The 20,681-nt window shown below is 41.9% G+C and overlaps 1 protein-coding gene across 1 annotated transcript in view; it reads right to left on the bottom strand.

The window, feature by feature from the left end:
• The window catches only part of rrp1 (ribosomal RNA processing 1), a 61,204-nt gene extending 40,842 nt beyond the window's left edge, over positions 1–20,362 (bottom strand). The window contains exons 1-3 of the mRNA XM_084313875.1: positions 20,186–20,362; positions 19,652–19,734; positions 4,274–4,331 (exon numbers count right to left, since the gene is read on the bottom strand). Coding sequence (XP_084170001.1) covers positions 4,274–4,331; positions 19,652–19,734; positions 20,186–20,312 — 268 coding nt within the window. The 5' untranslated portion in view covers positions 20,313–20,362. The remainder of the gene's footprint in view (positions 1–4,273; positions 4,332–19,651; positions 19,735–20,185) is intronic.
• Positions 20,363–20,681: the final 319 nt, after the last annotated feature.

The raw sequence follows: 20,681 nt of genomic DNA, 5'->3' as shown, positions 1-20,681 counted from the left end.
ACGTACAAAAATTAAACGTTATTTCATCTGATGCAGATCGCATGCACAAACATTGAAGTTGACATTCTTTCTATTGTGCGCCAACAGGAGAGACCACAAGTGTCTCATTAAAGCCAGAACCATTATTGACCCACTGTGGGAGGAGGGTGAATGTCATGCCAGTTTGATAAAGGGTTAACACTTTCAGAGCCCAAGCTTAACCTTGATTTACCGGTTGAATGCCCACCATCCACTTCAATGTTAGCGTTAATAACGCCTAATCTATGTTTTAAATTATGGCTGTGTGTCTAATCTGCCCGTCGCTTATCAATTACTCGTTTTCCAGTCAACATTGTCGAAGCGGATTGTTTTTTTATCGGTTCATTTTCGTTTTATAGCATTTTGAAAAGCCCTTGTTTTCAAGGAAAATAAAAAGATTCCATGATAAAAGACGTTTACTGGAATATTCTAGAATACACAATACACATTTTTCGGCCTATTTATGAATAGTTTTCAAATAAACGCTAGATTATCGATAGTATATGTGTACATATGCACGCTGGGGCCGCAAGCTAGGGATGGGTACCGAATTCGGTACTTTTGAGGTACCGAACCGAAACACGTCGGTACTACCGAGTATCGAATCAAGTGAGATAGAGAGAAAAAAAAGATTTTTTTTTTTTTTTCATGTCAACGTTCACACGCACACTATATGCTTACCTAGGATTTGACTTGATTCAACAACAAAGCAGTCGGAGCAATGGCAAGCCGAAAACTGTCGAAATTGTAGTTTGAAGTTTGGATTATTTTTTTTCACGACTCAGGTAGGTAAATTAAATTTCTTGAGACTAAAGTACCGAAAAAAGGTACCGTTGGGTACCGGTATCGATATCGGTTCAAATGTGAAAGGTACCCAGGCCTAACAAAATTAATAGTTGGTTTCAGGTTGCCGACCGACCCTGCCGATTTAGGTGCGACCCAATATATTTTATGAGTTTTAAAAAAGAATATATATTAATAAAAAAAAAAAAAAAAAAAAAAAAAAAAAATCGATTTTTTTTTTCTTTTTTTTTTAAATAAAGTTTCATAGAAATCTTAGTCAAACATTTAGTATTATGGATATTAAACATGCTGGCAGAGTACATGCATCCATGTTGTTGTGAACATTTTAATTAAATAAAGAAATTCCCTATACATAGTCGCCGTGGGAAAGAATAAAATAAAAAAATCAAATAAAATAAATTCCCTACCTACCCATGGCCAAACTGACAACCAACCTGAAACCAACTATTAATTTTGTTAGGCCCCATCCCTACCGCGAGCTGAAAATCGATGATCTGATTTCCTCGTCAGCGATCGCGCACACACACACATAGGGCAAACGCTGATATCTCAGCGAATACAACTCTGATTATCCCAAGACTGGTAAAATAGATTCCTTACCTCAGGATCAGATGTTCTCCAAAAAGATCATTCCAATTACTGATCACCATTCCAAAAATCGATCACTACTGTCTACTATCGATTGGCTACTGTGAATATATATTCCAGGCTGATTCCCGTCCGGCGATGACTTCCATGTTGAGCAGACAGCTTGCCAGCTCAAGGAGCCAGCTGGCTCTAAGCGACTGACGTGCAGTTACTCAGGGATACACGATAGGGGGCGCTTTTTTCCATTCTGAGCTGCTGGAGGAGCTGCTGTACCAACAGGAGACTCGGTTGATGAAATATGAAATCAGATCGCTAATGAAAAAATTTAACGCTAATACACGTCGTGGGCATTCAGGCATTGGGCTGATAAAACGGCATATGACGTCATGGGCACTGAAAGTGTTAATGGGAGGCACTCAGGAATGTTTTGTTTAGTAGCAGGATAAAAGTTTATACATTTAACAAAATCATTTATTATTGCACTTTTGATTTACTGTTGTAGTGAAATGCAGCAGGAATGCTGCTTTGTGTTTGTTGAGCAGTGGGCTTTAAGTTCATACATTTATTTTAATAGAAGCCTTAATTATAATTTGTCATTTTTGTATATATATTTGGGTTACACAGCAATACTTTCAAATTCAGCTGTATTTATAAATTCATAAAGTTGAAATTAAGCATTACTAAATGCGTTTGAAATGGAATAAAAACAAAGTTACAGCAAATTACAATCGTTTATATGCCTTATTTATCACATCTGTGACTATTATGGGCTATTTGAGTGATGGGGTACTACTGCCGGGACTGCCGATAAACAATGCGGCCCCCCAGATTGAGTGTGGAAATGTAGTGGCTCTCACCATATACAAAGTTGCCCACCTCTGATTTAGACCAATCAATTTGAAGCACACAGGCATGTTTACATGAGGCTTGCACTCTGCTCTACAAATCAGGGGTTCTCAACCTTTCTGCTGCCAAGGCACCCCTGTGTTCAATAAAATATTCCAGGGCACCCCTACATACGATAAAGACTTTTCCGGTCCTGTCTTTTTTGCTACAATGATGACAAAATAATGTTTATTTAAGAAACCGGGAAACACATTTGTGTGTATATGCAGCAGGCTATATAATGCATTATTAACAGGTGTTTCAGGTCTAAATGGCTTAGTACTGTTGACATTACACTGCTTGTAGTAGTAAATCAAATAGCATATTTCTTTAAATAAAATTACAGAAAAGTATCACTAAAGTGCTATCTGTTGCAGCTGCACTCTTTTCCATAAAAATAGCATATTTGGATAAGTGTGACCATTTCTCAAAAACTGAAAATCATGTTTTTTTTTTTAAATACAGAAAAGGATCACTAAAGTGCTATCTGTTTCAGCTGCACTGTTTTCCATAAAAATAGCATATTTGGATAAGTGTGACCATTTCACAGAAAAGGATCACCAAGTTACCATTTCTCAAAAAATATAAATAAATACAGAAAATAAGCACTCGTTCACTCAGTGGACATTTCTAACTCAATGCGAGGTCTGCTGCTGCTGGCTAATAATACGGTCAATACGTGGGGAGATCTTTGACAAGGCAACACGCATGTCATCCTCACGCTTAGACTACTGTAACTCCCTGTACCTGGGGCTAAATAAATCCACCATAGCCTGTCTACAACTCCCCCAAAACGCTGCCGCTAGACTGCTCACAGGTACCCGGAAGAGAGCTCACATCACCCCTGTACTTGCCTCCCTCCACTGGCTCCCGGTGCGCTTTAGAATAGACTTCAAGGTCCTTTTATTGGTTTATAAAGCCCTAAATGGTAAGGCCCCTGCTTACCTAGCAGACCTCCTCACCCCCTATATAAACGCCAGGGCCCTCAGATCGGCTGATAAGGGTCTCCTAACCACCCGTAGGTCTAACTTCAAGTCTAGGGGGGGGACGTGCTTTTGCGGTCGCAGCCCCTGACCTCTGGAACAGCATCCCCATGTCCATTAAATCTGCCCCCTCCATCGAGTCTTTTAAATCAAAACTCAAAACCCACCTATATCGCCTGGCCTTCCCTGACTCACTTTGACTCTTGCCGTACTTGTTGTCATGTTGTTCTGTTTTTCCTTTGTCTATCCGTTGATTTTATTTTATTTTTCTGTTTATTTTATACTTTTCTTTGTACTTAGCTTAGCTATGTGAAGCACTTTGGTTGACAAGCGTCATGTTTAAACGTGCTATACAAATAAATTTGATTGATTGATTGATTGATTGAAGGCTCAACTTGGCCCTATATTTTGTTTTCAGAGCTGTCATGGATGAAAAGCCAGCTTCACACAGATACTGTATGTGGTGCTGAATGGCATCAACACCTTAACTGCTGCATCATGAGATACTTGGTACTCAGCACCACACTCTGAAACGAGCTCTCCAGGTGGTATCAGATGAGATTTCAATGAGTTCTTCCAAGAGTTTGGATGGAGATGTGTCAGGAAGCCTTTGTCTCAATGTTGTCTGTAACGTTTTTTTTTATCCAGAGTAACTTGGTGATCCTTTTCTGTGTTTTATTAAATAATGATTTTCAGATTTTGAGAAATGGTCAAACTTATCCAAATATGGTATTTTCATGGAAAACAGTGCAGCTGCAACAGATAGCACTTTAGTGATAATTTTCTGTAATCCAAAAAGAATAAAAATGTGTTTTATCTCAAGGCACCCCTGGCAGCTCTCTGGGGCACCCCTGTTGAGAACCGCTGCTCTACATCACCCCTGTGCTTTTATCCTACTGTGAGCTACAGTATCACTTTCATCAACTAGTAGTCAGAAATTCCATTGGACACCTTTAATAATTAATATCATAACCCCATGAAACTGTGAAACTTACGACTGTCAACATTTTGGAAGCTGTGCAGAAGGTCGGAGATCTTATTTGACAGCTCCTCCTGTGAAACAAAAGAACAGAAGTCTAAATGAATTCAGAGTAGTGATGGGCAAAACTAACTAAATTACTATTCATAAGATAAGATAAGATATTCCTTTAAGTTCAAGTTTCTTTAATAGTTGTCATACAGAAGTACAGAATACTTTTATACAAAATGCTTCTTACTGTTACGCTCCAGAGACTGTGCAAGACAAGATAAGTATGAAATAAAATAACATAGTATAGCATGTAAATTAGAAGTAAAAAAAAATGAGGTCACAGTGTTCAGTATAGACATATGTACAATGTTCGATGCAGAATAGACGTAACTGAGTTACCATATAATATACAATACTGTGCAGTGTACTAATACAATACTATATAGTGCAAGGCAGAAATGGGATGAGGTGCAATTTAGGTACAATTTACAGTGGGTGTACGAGTTGTAGTGCAAATCCTTTATCAATAAATATAAAGTGTGTTTGTGTGGTTTAAGTGAGTGTGTGCGTGTGGGTGTGTGTGCATTTGATGGTTGTTGCATAGTGTTTATTGTTCGTTTAGCAGCCTGATGGCCTGGGGATAGAAGCTTCTTCTGAGTCTTTCTGTGCTCGCCTTAAGACTCCGGTATCGCTTGCCTGACCGCAGCATTTCAAAGAGGCAGTTGTTCGGGTGGCTCGAGTCCTTAATAATTCTCTTAGCCTTCCCCCTGCACCGCTTGTTGTAAATGTTCTGGAGGGTGGGAAGCCCCCCTCCAATTGTGCGTTCGGCTGAACATGTCACTCTTTGTAGTCTGCTACGGTCTTGTGCAGTGCTATTCCCAAACCAGGAGGTGATGTTGCCAGTCAGGATGCTCTCTATTGTACATGAGTAGAAGTTCCTAAGGATCTTCTGACTGACTTGGAACTTCCTTAGGCGCCTGAGGAAGTAGAGGCGTTGTCGTGCCTTCTTCACAACACTGTCAATGTGTGTGGTCCATGTCAAGTCCTCGGATATGTGGGCTCCGAGGTACTTGAAACTGTTCACTCTCTCAACCGGTGCCCCGTCGATGCTGAGGGGGCTGTAGTCCTTGACCCCCGACCTCCTGAAGTCCACAATCATCTCTTTTGTTTTGCTGACGTTCAGGGAGAGGCAGTGGGAGGGCAATCATCTTAAAAGCAGACAGGTCTTTGTTTGGACGCATCATAGTGATGCCACAAGGGCACAGTCTACAGAGGATATCCTTTCTCATCCCCTTGGACCATTGCCCTGGGCCCTGTCCCCACCAGACGGATTGCTGAGAAAGACCAATAAAGCGACTTTGGCCACGACTTTGCAGCAAAATGTAGCAGTAGCAGAGCAACTCACAGGGAACTCTGCTACAGTGGTTGATGGAATGAACTTGGTCCAAAGAGTGAAAGGTGATCAAGTTACTTTCAGAGATGTTGCCACAACAGTTCTGGGTATGGCTCTGAGGGAAGGCAGTCAGAGTAGCAGAATAGATGTTGTGTTTGACACATACAAGGAGAACTCTATCAAGAACAGTGAAAGATCTCTACGGGGTGAAGATACTGGTCATGAGTTGCACGGTATCACAGGCACACAGATGGTGAGGCAGTGGAGGAGCTTCCTGACCAAAGTGAGTAACAAAACTAGTCTCATTAGCTTTATAGTCGATGAATGGAGGAAGGCAGAGTACAGAGCAAAGCTACAAGACAAGATTCTGTATGCAACTGTGAATGACAAATGTTACAGAATCACATCTCAGGACAGTGAGGAGGTGTCAGCTCTTCAATGCCAACAAGAAGAAGCAGATGGCCACCTACTTCTCCATACTGCCCATGCCACAAGAGGGATACCCATCTGTAGTTATCTGCTCAGAAGACACAGATGTCTTTATCATGTCTTTAGCATTCTGTGACAAGATTGAGGCCCCATTGTTCCAGATGTGTGGCAGTAAATCCTGTGCACGGCTTGTGGACACGAGGAAGGTTGCTGCCACTGTTGGCGTAGAGGTGTGTAGGGCTCTCATCGGGTTGCATGCAGGATGTGACACTAAGTGCTTTTGCAGGCAAAGGGAAGACAATTAAGTGCCCTAAAAATTCTGACCAGCAACAGGCAAAATCAGGACATATTCTCAGAGTTGGGTCAGGAATGGGATCTCTCCCCAGAGCTGATGGACAAACTAGAGGCATTTACATGTCTCCTGTATGCCCCAAAAGCATCAACCACCAACGTCAATGAGCTCAGATATCACCTTTTCTGTGCCAAAAAAGGTGAACTTGAAAGTCATCAACTCCCACCATGCAAGGACTGCTTAACAAAACATGCACAGAGAACCAACTACCAGGCTGGTATATGGAGAAGATGTTTGGAGAAGGACCCACAAGTGCCACACCCCCTGTTGGCAGAGGCTGGAAGATGGAGAGAGAAGAGGAAGCTGAACAGTTGGTGGTGGACTGGATGGAAGGCCAGCCAGCACCCGATGCCGTCCTGGATCTACTGGCCTGTAACTGTCCAAAGAAATGTTCACTCCCAAGATGTATGTGTTGCAAATGGCCTCAGGTGCACTGACATGTGTAGACTGGCAGACTGTGAGAACCAGGCATCCACCTCAGATAGTGTGGAAAGTTCTGATGAAGATGTGGAAGACATGGAATACTTGGACAATTATTATGATTACTAGGTTATTAACAGTAAACCAATTGTAGAGCGCCACCAACAGCGCCACGGATAGAGACTGAGAACTGTCTGTACTTTCCAAAATAAACAAATATTTTTCTGAAAACCAATAAGCATTATCAGGCCTGTACGCTGCGACGAGATCGTCGCAAATTGCCCCCTAATTTGGCCGGTGCGAATGAAAAATTATATCTACTCGCAAGCTTGCGAATAGTGATTTCACCCCTTCATTCGCATTTCACTACACTAACATTAGCCTACAACCAGGGCTGTACAGGCGACATAATGTTGCGGTTGTAATTTCATTAGACAGACCAGCGCGGACATTTAATAACATGCAATTTAATTGACACGAGCAATGGGCTAACGTTAGCTGGTGGTCCCGAGTGAAGCAGGGACGGTGGAAAAGTGAGGAAAGGGGGTGGGTTATATTGACAAGTGACAACGCTTGACAACAGAAGTTTAAACATAACTTCATATTTATTAGTTATTCGTTTCTGTATATCATCCACTGTGACTTTCCATCTCCGTGTTAGACTCTTCCTGTTTACATTCGAGTGTGACGTCATCACCTACGGCAGCTTAGACGATCAAAACGCGAACCTAGAACAAAACCCGGGGGGGGGGGGGGGGGGGGGGGGGGCTGGCTCTCTTGTGCGTTCTCGCCCCCTCTCTCTCTCTCGCTCTCTCTCTACATTCAATGATTTAAAGTAGCCAAACGTTACAGACAGTATAAATACTAACTGGATAGTTGATGATAAACATTTAATTTCATTATCTGAAATATTCTAAAATCATTAAGTCTGCTATAAGCCATTATCCCTTTGTGTGTAATTATTATTTTCTCACAGTAGTATATATATATATATATATATATATATATATATATATATATATATATATATATGTGTGTGTGTGTGTGTGTGTTTGGCTAAAGTGGATAGAAAACACAGTACTGTGCAAAAAAAGGGCACCCAAGAGTTTTTATATAAATAGTCTTAGATGTAAATAATTTTTTTTATTAGTGCGTCAGTAGACTACTCTTAGTACATTTTCATTAAATAATTTTTTAAAGCATCTTCATGGTTTAATAATGCAAACATATGTTGCAGGGACTTATTATAATCATCATATTGGCGTGACTGTATGCATCAAAGGGTTAAATCAAGCATTTTTAAGTGCTTTAGGAAATGTCAAAATATTGCGATATATATTGTGTATATATGGCCAAAAAATATCGCAATATCATTTAGAGGCCATATCGCCCAGCCCTACTATAATGGTAAAATAGTTATTTAAAAATTTGCCCCTAAAAAATATTCTTTGCCCCTAAATTTCTCATTTAGGGGCAAGTGTGCCCCTAGTGAAAAAGCTTAGCGTACAGCCCTGATTATATCATTGTATAGGACTAACTGGGCTGAAAACATTGATAGGTCACATGGCATGACACTCTGTGGCCCTATATGAATGTTGAATATGCATATTGATCAATATTCATTGTTTTTTATTACGATTTCAATGTTTTGGGGAGATTTATGTTTTTGTAACATGGCAGTATTGAAATAAATAGTGTTTTGGAGTAAAATTACCAGCAAACAGTCAACATGTAAACGGTAACCATGGCCAAAACATTTACATCATCCGAGTATACCCTTTTAAACAGTATCATAAATGTTGTATTTTTAGTGTATTTTCATCACATCCAGAGTTAGATTTGTAGTCAAGGAGTAGGAGAACACATTCAGTTGCATTATTATCCATGGGTTATTGGTTATAATGGTCATATTGCCTTTTAAATTAAGATTATGTACCAGGCGAGGGTAAAATATGATGTTTTCCTTCATTGTATCTCCATTTACTCTGGAATGGTAATAGATGTGGGTTTACTTACACTGGATTCATATGTCCTAGCTTGTTACCTATCAAAGGAGACCAGAAACATGCTTATAGGCCTTATGGTTCAGGAGCTATCATGATTAATTTGGGGCATGTAATTTCGGACAGGAGGCCTGAAAGATATGCTTGGTAGTGTTATAAAAGCTGTGATAGCACACATTTGGAGGCAACTGCTGCATTGCTATCACATATCTTCTAGCAGCAGGGGTGTATACCTTCCCAAAAATCACTATGAAAGTTAGTCCCCCAAGATGGTAACGACCAACCCTACTGGCTCACGGCCTATGTGTGTGTATGTGTGGTAAGGCTGTCCCCGAACCCTGTTTTTGGGATTCGAACTTCGTCAGGGTTTTTCGAACGAACGTTAGTTTTTAACACTTTGATTACCACGCAGTATGCCCATCCTAATTCCCAGTCTGCCAGCGCTGTAACCATATGGAGACTTTTACCTTCTTTGCAAGGGCTATAACTTTTAAAATATAGCTATATCGACATTACTATGGGCCATTCAACATCGGGTATCTATCGTTCCGGATGTGGGAACGTTATATTTTTTCATTCATAATAATAATAATAATTTAGGACCTGCTCAGAGGTCAAAAACGCGTTTATTCGTTGTTGGCGTTCGAACGCATGGCGGGCAATAACGAATGATCACGCTGTTGGCGTCCAATGTGTTAATAAAAAAAGATTTTTTTTTAATACTTTTTTTTTTACTATCCTCAAACTAAATCCTCAATTTGAATAAAGTGATTAATCTGATTAAATTTTTTTTTTTATTAAATCAACTTTCCAGACCCAGCCCAGGGAGAAGCCCCAGCCCAACTAAATCAATTAAATCAACTTTCTTTAATGAATATAACTCATCAGTTTCTTTTAATACTATAATATTAGTGTAGCCTAATCTTTATCTGCAACTGTGAAGAAAAACCCCACTGGTATAAAAAAGAAAAAAAAATGTATTAAAGGTTTAAAATTCAAATGTTGATTTAGAATTCGAATGTCGGGGCGGTCAGGTGGCGTAGCGGAGATTGCACTCGTCACCAATGCAAGAGGCTGCGGTCTCGACTCCCGGAGTCAGCATTGCCTTGGCTTGGGCTGATCGCTATACTAACTTGTTTGGCTAAGTTAGGGGGAGGGAAGCTGTGGGTGGGAAACTGGCGTTGTGGACAGCGACGCCTACAGGTCAGGTCTGGGCGCTTGCTCAGCGGAGGCAGGACTTGATGAAGGCAGCGTGACCTCCCACGCGTTACACTTCACCAATGAGAGCCCTCACTGCCAGGTGAGAAGAGAGCCACTGGCTGTCGCCGCACGTGTCGGAGGAAGCGTGCGGATACTTCAGGGTTCCCTTGTACCGACCAGTAGGAGAACATGCGCACAACAACCAGGTAGGGGAGGGGGGGGAATTGGCACAACGACTAAATTGGGATGGGGAGAAAACAGAGAAAAATCTGAGAAAGAGAGATACAAAAAAATTTAAAATAAAAAAAGAATTCGAACGCCAACGTAACAAACGAAGGTTCGAACGTTCGGGCTCAGCCCTAATGTGTGGCTGTTTTCCGTTGGGTGGAGGGGCGCCACGCTACGAGGGCCATTTCATGTATGCATGGGGAAGGATAATAATGGTGATCTATCATTGATTTCAGGAAGATTCGATAATCAGCCGAAAAATGACAACGTGTTTTGTGTATTCCACTAAAGGGCTATTATCGCGTCGTTCTCTGGAATTACTAGAAATCACCAAAACTATACTCGTATTCAAAACGGTATAAAACGGAAATGTACAGATGAAAAAACAATCCGTTTTGTACATGTTGACTGCAAGCAACTCATTGATAAGCGACGGGTGTATTAGACCCATAGCCATAATTTAAGATATATTTTAAGCAGTCAGAAATCTCCCCGTCCTCCCATTGATTAAAGCGTGGCCATCTAGACCTATATCGGGCATATAGCTGTGGCGCTGAATGAGTTAAAAGGCATAATGGGACTCCGAAGGTGCAGTACCGGCCAGATCCTGCTAGTAGGCAGTATCGAGAGTGCAGTAAACCCTGTTCCAGACCGGGTGCTACGTTTAAACCGCTCCGGGCAGACTTTTCTAGTAATGGGAAACCTAGGGCCCGATCGCATTGAATAGTTTTCGGGACCCCCGATCCATAATTATGTTGTGGTGGGTTATGCCGTGGACCAGATGGACATAGGATGGACCAGATGGGGATCAAATCATTGGAATATTCTTTTTGGAATACCACAGACCACAGGTAAGGACAATCTGACGTCAATTTCAGCTTGATCGTGCAAGGTTATCATAACCATCCCCCTGATCGGCGTGTGTTGTGGAAATAACGAATGACGTTACCATTATCAAATAATCAGAAACTACCCCCCCCTTTCATGCATTAATGATGAAATATAATACCTATTATATAGATTTGATTTGGAAATAGTAGCGTGTCCAGGGACGAAATGCCAATGTTTTAGTAGAATTCACGTTGCGCCCTATAACCAGCCTCCCAGGAATTAGCCTGGATCATTCCGAAAATTATACTTATATTCACCACGGGATAACGCATGAACGTATTCATGAAAACATTTATTATTTTTTGCATCTTGAACAGAAGATAGTTACTGTCAATTCTTGGGAGAAAACTATATTTGCATAAACGAATCGATTAAAAAAAAAGAAATGTATCTCCTCTTTTTCTCCGCCTGATTTTCTATTTTTCTCCCCATCCCAATTTAGTCGTTATGCCAATTCCCCCCCCCTCCCCTACCTGGTTGTTGTGCGCATTTTCCTCCTACTGGTCGGTACAAGGGAACCCTGAAGTCCACCACATGCTTCCTCCGACACATGTGGAGACAGCCAGTGGCTCTCTTCTCACCTGGCAGTGAGGGCTCTCATTGGTGAAGCGTAACGCGTGGAAGGCAGTGGCGGACTGGCCATCGGGACGTTCAGGACGAATCCCGATGGGCCGGAACCAAAGTGGGCTGGTCAAAAAATAAATAAAAAAAAATATTTGGGGCCAGTGTGTGGGCCACTAATGTGGGCCAGTGTGTGGGCCAGTGTGTGGGCCAGTATGTGAGTCGGTGTGTGGGCCACTAATGTGGGCCGGTGTGTGGGCCAGTATGTGGGCCGGTGTGTGGGCCGGTGTGTGGGCCGGTGTGTGGGCCAGTGTGTGGGCCAGTGTGTGGGCCACTAATGTGGGCCGTAGGGTTGCCACCCGTCCCTTACAATACGGATTCGTCCCGTAATTGGAAACTAAAAGACGTGTTCCGTATTGAACTGATACGGGACGCCCTTTGTCCCGTATTTTAAGGTTGCCAGTTTAGTGAGAGAAATAAGCCAGCCGACCTACAAAAACAAGCTAAATTGTGTCCAAAAGTTGCAGAAAATAAACATACTTGGCAACTCTGGTATGATGGGCGTGCGCTCAGCAGCTCACCGACCAATGAGAATTAGCGCTTTCACGTTGCTAAGAAGAGTTCTGTGCCATTGTGCCAATCCTCAGTCTGCGCCAGGGCTCGAGACTAACGATGTCCCGTCATCCCGGGGACGATCAAATATTGATTTGGGACGAACAGAAATCTTTTTTGGGACGCAACCGGGACGGGGAGGATTTTTTCTTTTTTTTCACAGGAAATGTAAATTAGCGACTGTCAGTGCGCGCATATATTGCTGTCAAATGGTGAATCTAAACGGTGCATGATTAGCCGAATCCAATGTCTATCTCCGTCTCCCAAGGCAGCGATACGCTAATCCAACATCAAGCTTCTACCCACCACTCCTCAGCCAGTCGCGCTGCAGCACCAAGGTCCTACCCACCTCTCCGCAGCCAGTCGCGCTCCAGAAGCAGCAGCAGCATCACACCCCAAATGAATCTCGCTCCAAAAAATTAAAACGTGTTAACAGGTGACTAGGTGAGGGAAATCTCTCTTACCTAGGCTTTCTCCACTGTACAAAAACGCTGCGAAAAGTAAAATAAATTAAAAAACACGCTATACTGTCACTGTGGCATCCTCTCAGTGAAGCGAGCACTGTAAACAATAAACATGCTGCGCTATTTGAAGAGGGTGAACACAGCAGAAGATGGAGAACAGTCCCAAACTGACCAACAAGGAACTGCATCCACATCCAGCAATACTACCCCAGGCCCAGGGCCTGAGTCTAAGGTGAGGACACATTTAAATCACAGAAGTGTAATGTTAGTCTATTGGAACTGTATAGAGTTATCGACGCGTTCTAGTTATAGCTGCTTATTATAGCTAACGTTACTGACTAACGTATCAGACTGCCACTGATTAATCCATAGTTCACACTATTTTATTCTTATTGTTAATATTATTATATTGTTATTCCTATTTTAGTCCTATATTGACCTAAATGTTTATTGTTGTTCAATGTGAGCGATACATAGTCTGCTCTGTAGTGCCGAATTTCCCTCTGGATTATTAAAGGATTTCTATTCGATTCTATACTAACACGTAATGTTACTACCATTGCAAGTTAATTGGCATAACGTTACATTAATCGAAACGAACGCGGAGAAATAGACGACAGGCTATAGGCAAACTTCACTTCAGCTACACAATGAATCCATATTCAGTGAGGAGGGCCAGCTGGAATTTAGCAGCAGTTCGACCAGGAGGACAGCACAATCTAAGGGACATGTTTCATTACTAGTCAAGTGTCATTACTTTAGTTATCAAAGGTGGAATCTCTGGACGCAATGACATTATATAGTTTAAAGCTAAACGACGTTTTTCTTTCTTGTTAGAAGAGGGATAACTTATTCAGTTGGATTTGATTTGATCTTTATTTATCTCTAACATTTTCAACCATAAACACACATTTGTAATAACAAAAAAAACTAAAACAAAATAAAATACAAATATATTTTCCTATGGAAGGAATAATCAACATGGCTCCAATTGGTTGAACCGTGCACCGTGACCAAATATCCCTATACTAGTTAAACACTTTTTATATATATATATATATATATATATATATATATATATATATATATATTTATTTTTAATCATAATTATTCTTGTGAAATCTTTCCACTTGGGAGCCTTTTGACTAAATCAATTTATTCTCCCCTTCTCTGAATGGTGTTTCTTATGGCAATAACAACTATAGACGACAAAACCAAAGTAAAGAAACAACATTTGATTTTTGGGACGGTTACATTCATTTTGGGACGGTTAAAATTGTATTTCGGGACGGTTCTGGGACGGTGGTGAAAAAAGTTAGTCTGGAGCCCTGGTCTGCGCGCTGCGTGATTTCTTTTCGAAGACGCTTTGAAAATGTCTACAGCAGACACTGTGACTCCACCGCGTCCTAAAAAGACAAAACGCCTCCAGAAATACAGACCTGAGTGGGAAGAGGCAAACCACTGGCTTAATAGCGTGCGTCAGTGGAGATGTTTACAAAGCAAACAGTAAAGTATGTAGGTGTTTTCTGTGGCGCCCTAAAACCGAAATAAAGTTAAAAAAAATAATAGTGACAAAATCCGCCCATTTTCGCCCCAAAACCACAAAAAAATATAAATTGCGCGCGCTACGCGCACGCTCGATGATAGGTGTCCCTTATTTCTATTGGTCAAAGGTGGCAACCCTAGTGGGCCGGTGTGTGGGCCGGTGTGTGGGCTGGTGCGTCTGAATGTCCCGGGCTGAATTTGTGTCCCAGTCCGCCACTGGTGGGAGGTCACGCTGCCTTCACCATTTCCTGCCTTTCGCTGAACAGGTGCCCAGACCTGACCTGTAGGCGTCGCCGTCCACAACGCCAGAATACCACCCACGACTTCCCTCCCCCTAACAATCGGCCCAAGCCGCAGGGCAATGCTGACTCCGGGAGTCGAGACCGCAGCATTGGTGACGAGCGCAATCTCCGCTACGCCACCCGACCGCTGATTTTTTATAATTTAACTACTTTTCGAAAATCAATGTTTTTAAATTTCTTATTTCTGTGTGGTACTTTGATCTTAAATTTGATCAGTAAAATCTTAAATTGAGGCTGGGATTTCAAGGTATGTTAATTGTTCCACACATATGATACATTGAAGCAGTATTTGTTATGGAAATTGGACGAGAATATATCATCTTGAATTAAAGTTGCTACGTGCTTTTGGTGTAGTTGAGCAAGTCCATTCACTGGCTCCCTGTCTCACTCAGGAGGATCGAGTACAAAGTCTCCCTACTCACTCACCAGTGCCTCCACGGAAACACCCCCCCTCAACTCATCACCCCTCACAACATCTCCTCTCCGGCTAACCTCCTCCAGCGCCCAAGGACCAAACTCTGAACCATGGGAGATCTGGCTTTCTGCTAGAGACATATGGAATCCGCGATCACGGAATCGCGGACGGAATCGCGGAATTGAGCAATAAAAATGGAATCCACTATATTAAAAATAAATAAATAATTATACTTTATTTTTTTTATGTTGTGGGACTTGTACAGCAGTGCTGTAAAGTTTAAACCTTTTTAAATCTTAGACAAACAAAACACTTTGCTTTCATGAAATATTGTAAGCCGTCATTTGAGGCTTTATAAAAGCAGCACAATGAACACAAAACTGTCAGTGCAGAGTCCGACCTCATCTTAAATAACAAACAGCATTGCTTGTTGTAGTTAACAAAGAGAGGCAGAGTTGATTTTGCAAAAATATATATAATTTTTTTTAACACTTTAACTGCCGAAAATGCCGGAACTCGTCATTCCCCGCCATGCTCAAGTTGCCGAGGACGCCGTAACTCGTCTTTGATATCAATATTTAAAAAATCTGTGATCGAAATCATATTTCCGTTCCGGAGCCTTGACACACAGTGCTGATCTCCTCTCAACCCTCTAGCGGTTCAAGAGCACCATCTGGTGGCAGATCGGCAGATCGAAACCGGATATCAACCTTTGAACCGGCAGGACTCACTCCATATGGGGTCCGGGCACTCGCTAATGTTAGAGAGACTCTGTCTTCACACAGTGAATATCGATTGGTGGAAATAACTCGAAAAAACAACATGATTTGGACGTATATACTATTATACAACCTGGAAATAGATCGGGCATTTCAACATCCCATAATCGAAAACTGTCTACTCCACGCTGATCGCCCAACGGCCCGAGGAGACTGGGGTGAGTTTTAGCGTGTAGTATTACCTAGGGATGCACGATATTGATTTTTTGACACCGATACCGATAACTTTATGCTCCTCAAGCCGATATTTATTGTATTATAATATTTTTTTTAACTGTATATATATATATATATTTTTATCATTTTTTTTTTTTTTTTAGTATTTATAAGCTCCGACGTCATCGGTACTGCTATCGGTACTTGAGAAATTATGGAGTTTTTTTTTAGGAATTTAAACGTCGCAAACTAATCTTGTTGGCAGTTGTCTGCGCGGGGAGCTCTGTGCTCTCTGCCTGCTGTGATCTCTCCTCTCTTCCCCTCCCACACACACACACACTCACTCACTCACACACACACACAGACACGGGTGCTGCGCTGCCGAGTAGGCTACAGACAGCTCTGCTCTCATAATGGCGGACAGAACGAAATGTTCAAAAGTCTGGGTCTATTTTACTAAAGTCGATCTATCTATCTCTCCTCCCTCGGTCTCTCTCTGCCTGCGCGAGCGGGCTGTGCTCTTACACACACTCACTCTCACACACACACACACACACACAGGTGCTGCCGAGTAGACAGCTCTGCTCTCGACAGCACCCGTGTGTGTGTGTGTGTGTGTGAGAGTGAGTGTGTGTAAGAGCACAGCCCCCTCGCGCAGGCAGAGAGACCGAGGGAGGAGAGATAGAAAACGGCCAACAAGATTAGTTTGCGACGTTTAAATTCCTCAAAAAAAGTCTGGGTCTATTTTACTAAAGTCGATGCTGACAACGCTCGTTGCCACAAGTGCAGGGAGCGAAATTAACTTTTTGACTCACCGGCCAGTGGCGGGTAGATGGGAAGAGTCTACCCGCCAAGCATATTTCTTACCTGCCAAAATGTTTTTGATTAAAAAAAAATATATATATATTTTATATAAAACACATTTTTTTAAATAAAATATATATTATATAATCATACTTGTAGTTGTATTATCTGCGAGACATCGCCACCACGCAATAAGTCAAAATGCTTGCTATCTGCAAACAGCTCCACTGTCTGTGTGTATACTTGAGTAGCCTCCAGCTCCAGCAAGGATTCTCCGGCCCTGCAGCTAGACCCTATATTCAGCTAGACCCTACATTCAGCATGCAAGGATTCTCCGGCGATGCAGCTGGACCCCATTTTTTAACGTTACGGTTATTTTGTCAAATCACATTCAACATGCCCTCAGCTAGAATACGCATTCAATCAATGTTATAAGACATTGATATCAGGAGCTATCTGTAGCTACTGCTAGCCCGGTAGATAACTTTAAGACAATTTAGTTTACTGGGACAGATCGATCTAAGTGAGCTAGCTAACGCGAGCTAGCTAACGAGGGAACGGAGGTATTATGCAGCTCATGGAGGTCCGATCTAGACTAGAGCAGACTGCTACCATTCTGAGAGCTTAACGTTAGCACTAGAGCTGCGGGCGAGCTGCTACCATTCTGAGAGCTTAACGTTAGCACAGCACTAGATGCTGCGGGCGAGCTGCTACCATTCTGAGAGCTTAACGTTAGCAGTGGCACTAGAGCTGCGGGCCGCTCTGTGTTGATACGAGCAGAAGCCAATAGTATCCCGCTGCAGGGCTGGCCCGGCTGGGCGGATATGACTCGTTGCCACGTTTTTTTTCAAAATAAGAATATCATACGAACCGAATTCTGCTAACTGCCGGAGCCATCGATATTATGACTCTAGCTGCGCTTGGGCCGGAAATGAGACCCGCACAGATTTTCAAAATAAGAGTATCGTTATGAACTACACGTCCACACGCCACACGGCGGGCAGGGCTCTCAGTGGCAAGCGCCAAAGGTAAAAACTGAGCGCCCCTGGCGGGCGGCGGGCTTTAATTTCGCCCCCTGCACAAGTGCAACAAGACATTTGCCAGTAATGTATAAGCGCTGGTACTTGTCAATGTGGCTGGCGCGGAGATAACGTTAGCTCCGAGTAGAGTAATGGCTGACAATCCGGAGGTAAATAAACGAACGAGAGCTTCTGATTGGTGGTAAGAAGAAGAGGTGGGTGCAAGCCGTGGGACGTAATTGGCAGATCTACTGTCTGTCTCCGAATGTAACGTGACTACGTCACAGCCAAGAAAGGGAGCGCTGGATTTGTGAAAAACTCCCTGTTCCTAAACCACACGCTATCAGTTTTACCACAGTACTGGCAAAACGGGAGGCTATAATAAAAACAAGCGCCCTTCATCCAAATCCACCCACACCGGATTTCTTTTAACCAAAAAATCGGAGCTATCAATAACGTTATCGAGTTTATCGGGATGACGTCATAATTGCTGATATCGGCCCGATAATTATCGTGCATCCCTAGTATTACCGTGTTCGATATAAACTGCTATGATGAACATATGACCCACATTAGATGAATGGTATAACGTTGCCCACGGAATTATAAACGCCCCCTCGCCCATCCGGTCAACATCAGATGACGTGTAGTAAATTCTAGAAGTACCTCCAGTTGAAATTTTTTATCTCGCACAGATTCCTACCAAACTGTATTTGATCATCAATATAATGCATTTGGGGCTATAAATCACGTTCTGGAGAAAGCTGCAGAAAGAGATGAAAAAATACTTATACTTTAGACCATATTTTAGTATGAATATGTTAATGAAAAAGTTTAACGTTGCTACACCATGAACAATACATATAGGACATTGAATGGGCCCTAATAATGGCAATCTAGCAATATAATTTAAAAAGTTATAGCCCTGCAAAGAAGGGGAACTTCTCCATGTTAAATAGAGCTGGCAAGGGATGGTATCATGAATTTAACCTTGGGCAATCAAAGTGTTAATAATCGAATTTTATTTTCATATTCGAATCCCATGCCCATCGAACGAAACTTCGAAGTATTTAAGACAGCCCTATTAAATGGACTGTTATATCTTATTAAATTGTGGAAATGTATTCATTCCTACTTATTAGACACTATTTCTGATGGTAAAATGAGCGTACAAAGCAAAATACAGAATTCTGAAATATTAAAACGGAAAAAACATTATTTGGAAAAGAATAAAATGGAATTTGGAAAAAAATAAAACGGATTTCATATGGCTCTACTTTCTGCTCTTTTTTTTTTACTCTTTTACTAGTTTTAGTGTTCTTTTTACTCCTTACTAGTTTTATTCTTGATTATTTTACATTCTATTTTTTTACTCTAGCGTTTATGTTCTTTTACATTACAGGCAGCGCTTTGAGATTTGCTCCACAACTATAAAGCGCCTACAAATCGAATACTTTATTATCAGTAGTAGTAAAATCAATACAGGAAGGTTTCAGTTCCTTCTTGAAAAATATATTTATATCCAAAATAGGTACACATACTGTAACTGTTATCCAGTTTATTATTTTTCCCTGCAGAATTGAGATTTTCACAGTTGAAACAATATTGAAATACTATGCCAAATTAAATTTTTGCATCCGGCAGTACATTTGGCGCTTGAGATCTCATTTGAAATTGAAACAATAATGTTTGATCACAGACACCAACGGTCAAAATAGTTGGGTCAAATTGAAGCCAAACACTATTATGTGTATTGAGATGTACCCATTCTGCAATCTGTTAATAAGACGCATCTAATGAAGATGAAGCGAAGATACCACCATACAGTACCTGGAGTAGAGGTTTGTCCTGCATCCAAATGCAATAGAAGAGACCCTTCCATAATTTCAGTAGCTCGTCTCCGGTGAATCCACCTACAATAAGGTCAAACGACGACAAGTTGCAATATAGAAATGTGACGTTAACCGTTTTAGCGAACCAACAAACTGCTAAACTGAACTATTACCTCTATACTTTATATGCTACAACATAACTTGATATGCTACAACATAGCCACTGGATCGCACGTGTCTGCTGTGGATACGTTTGATCATCACAACTAAGTTACGATTTGACCCATTAGCTCTGAATGTTGCCGACCCTCACGTTATGCACCGTGGACGTAATTATGACTGTGCTTATATTAATCAACATCAACTCCGTGCTCATGACATTATATTCACCAGTTGGAACACATTTTCACGATTACATTACACGTGTATTCCGAACCTTAGTGCGTTTCCTTGTGGGGGAAACGGGTGGAAACTAGCTAGCTGATGTCAGGCTAACTAGCTAACGACGTTGATGACAGCAAGACAAGCTTACCTTGGATTCTCTGCGACCTAGCCGTGATATATTTTTTCAACTTCTTTATGGCACCGTTACGGGTATATTTTTCATTCCCGGCTAATCTTTGCGCAAACTGTATCTCGGGTTCCTGTGTCGACGCCATGTCCTCCACTGCTTCACGTGGAAACACTTTTTTGGCCGCGACCACCAGACCTTCGCTTTTTTCTCCTGTCCCCACGTTTTCACCACCGGCGCAGCATTATGACGTCACGACACATACTCACCCACCAGTTGAGAAACACTGGCTTAGAGTAGACGACAGAGTACAGCAACTTGCAATGGGCCTGGTCTACAAGATACACTACGCGACCAAGGTACCCATGTACATGTCAAAATACTTCCCAAAGGTCAGTGAATACCACGATCACAACACCAGAGGGAGCTCCACAAATCATGTAAAACCCAGATTCGGCTCAAACAAGGGACTAAACACGTTTCGCAATTATGCCACATCAATGTGGAACGCCCTACC

Source organism: Notolepis coatsorum (assembly GCF_963971535.1).
Source record: "Notolepis coatsorum genome assembly, chromosome: 5".
NCBI classification, from domain to species: domain Eukaryota; kingdom Metazoa; phylum Chordata; class Actinopteri; order Aulopiformes; family Paralepididae; genus Notolepis; species Notolepis coatsorum.
The sequence above is the reverse complement of the archived record's forward strand: the minus strand, read 5'-3'. Positions and strand labels throughout refer to the sequence as shown.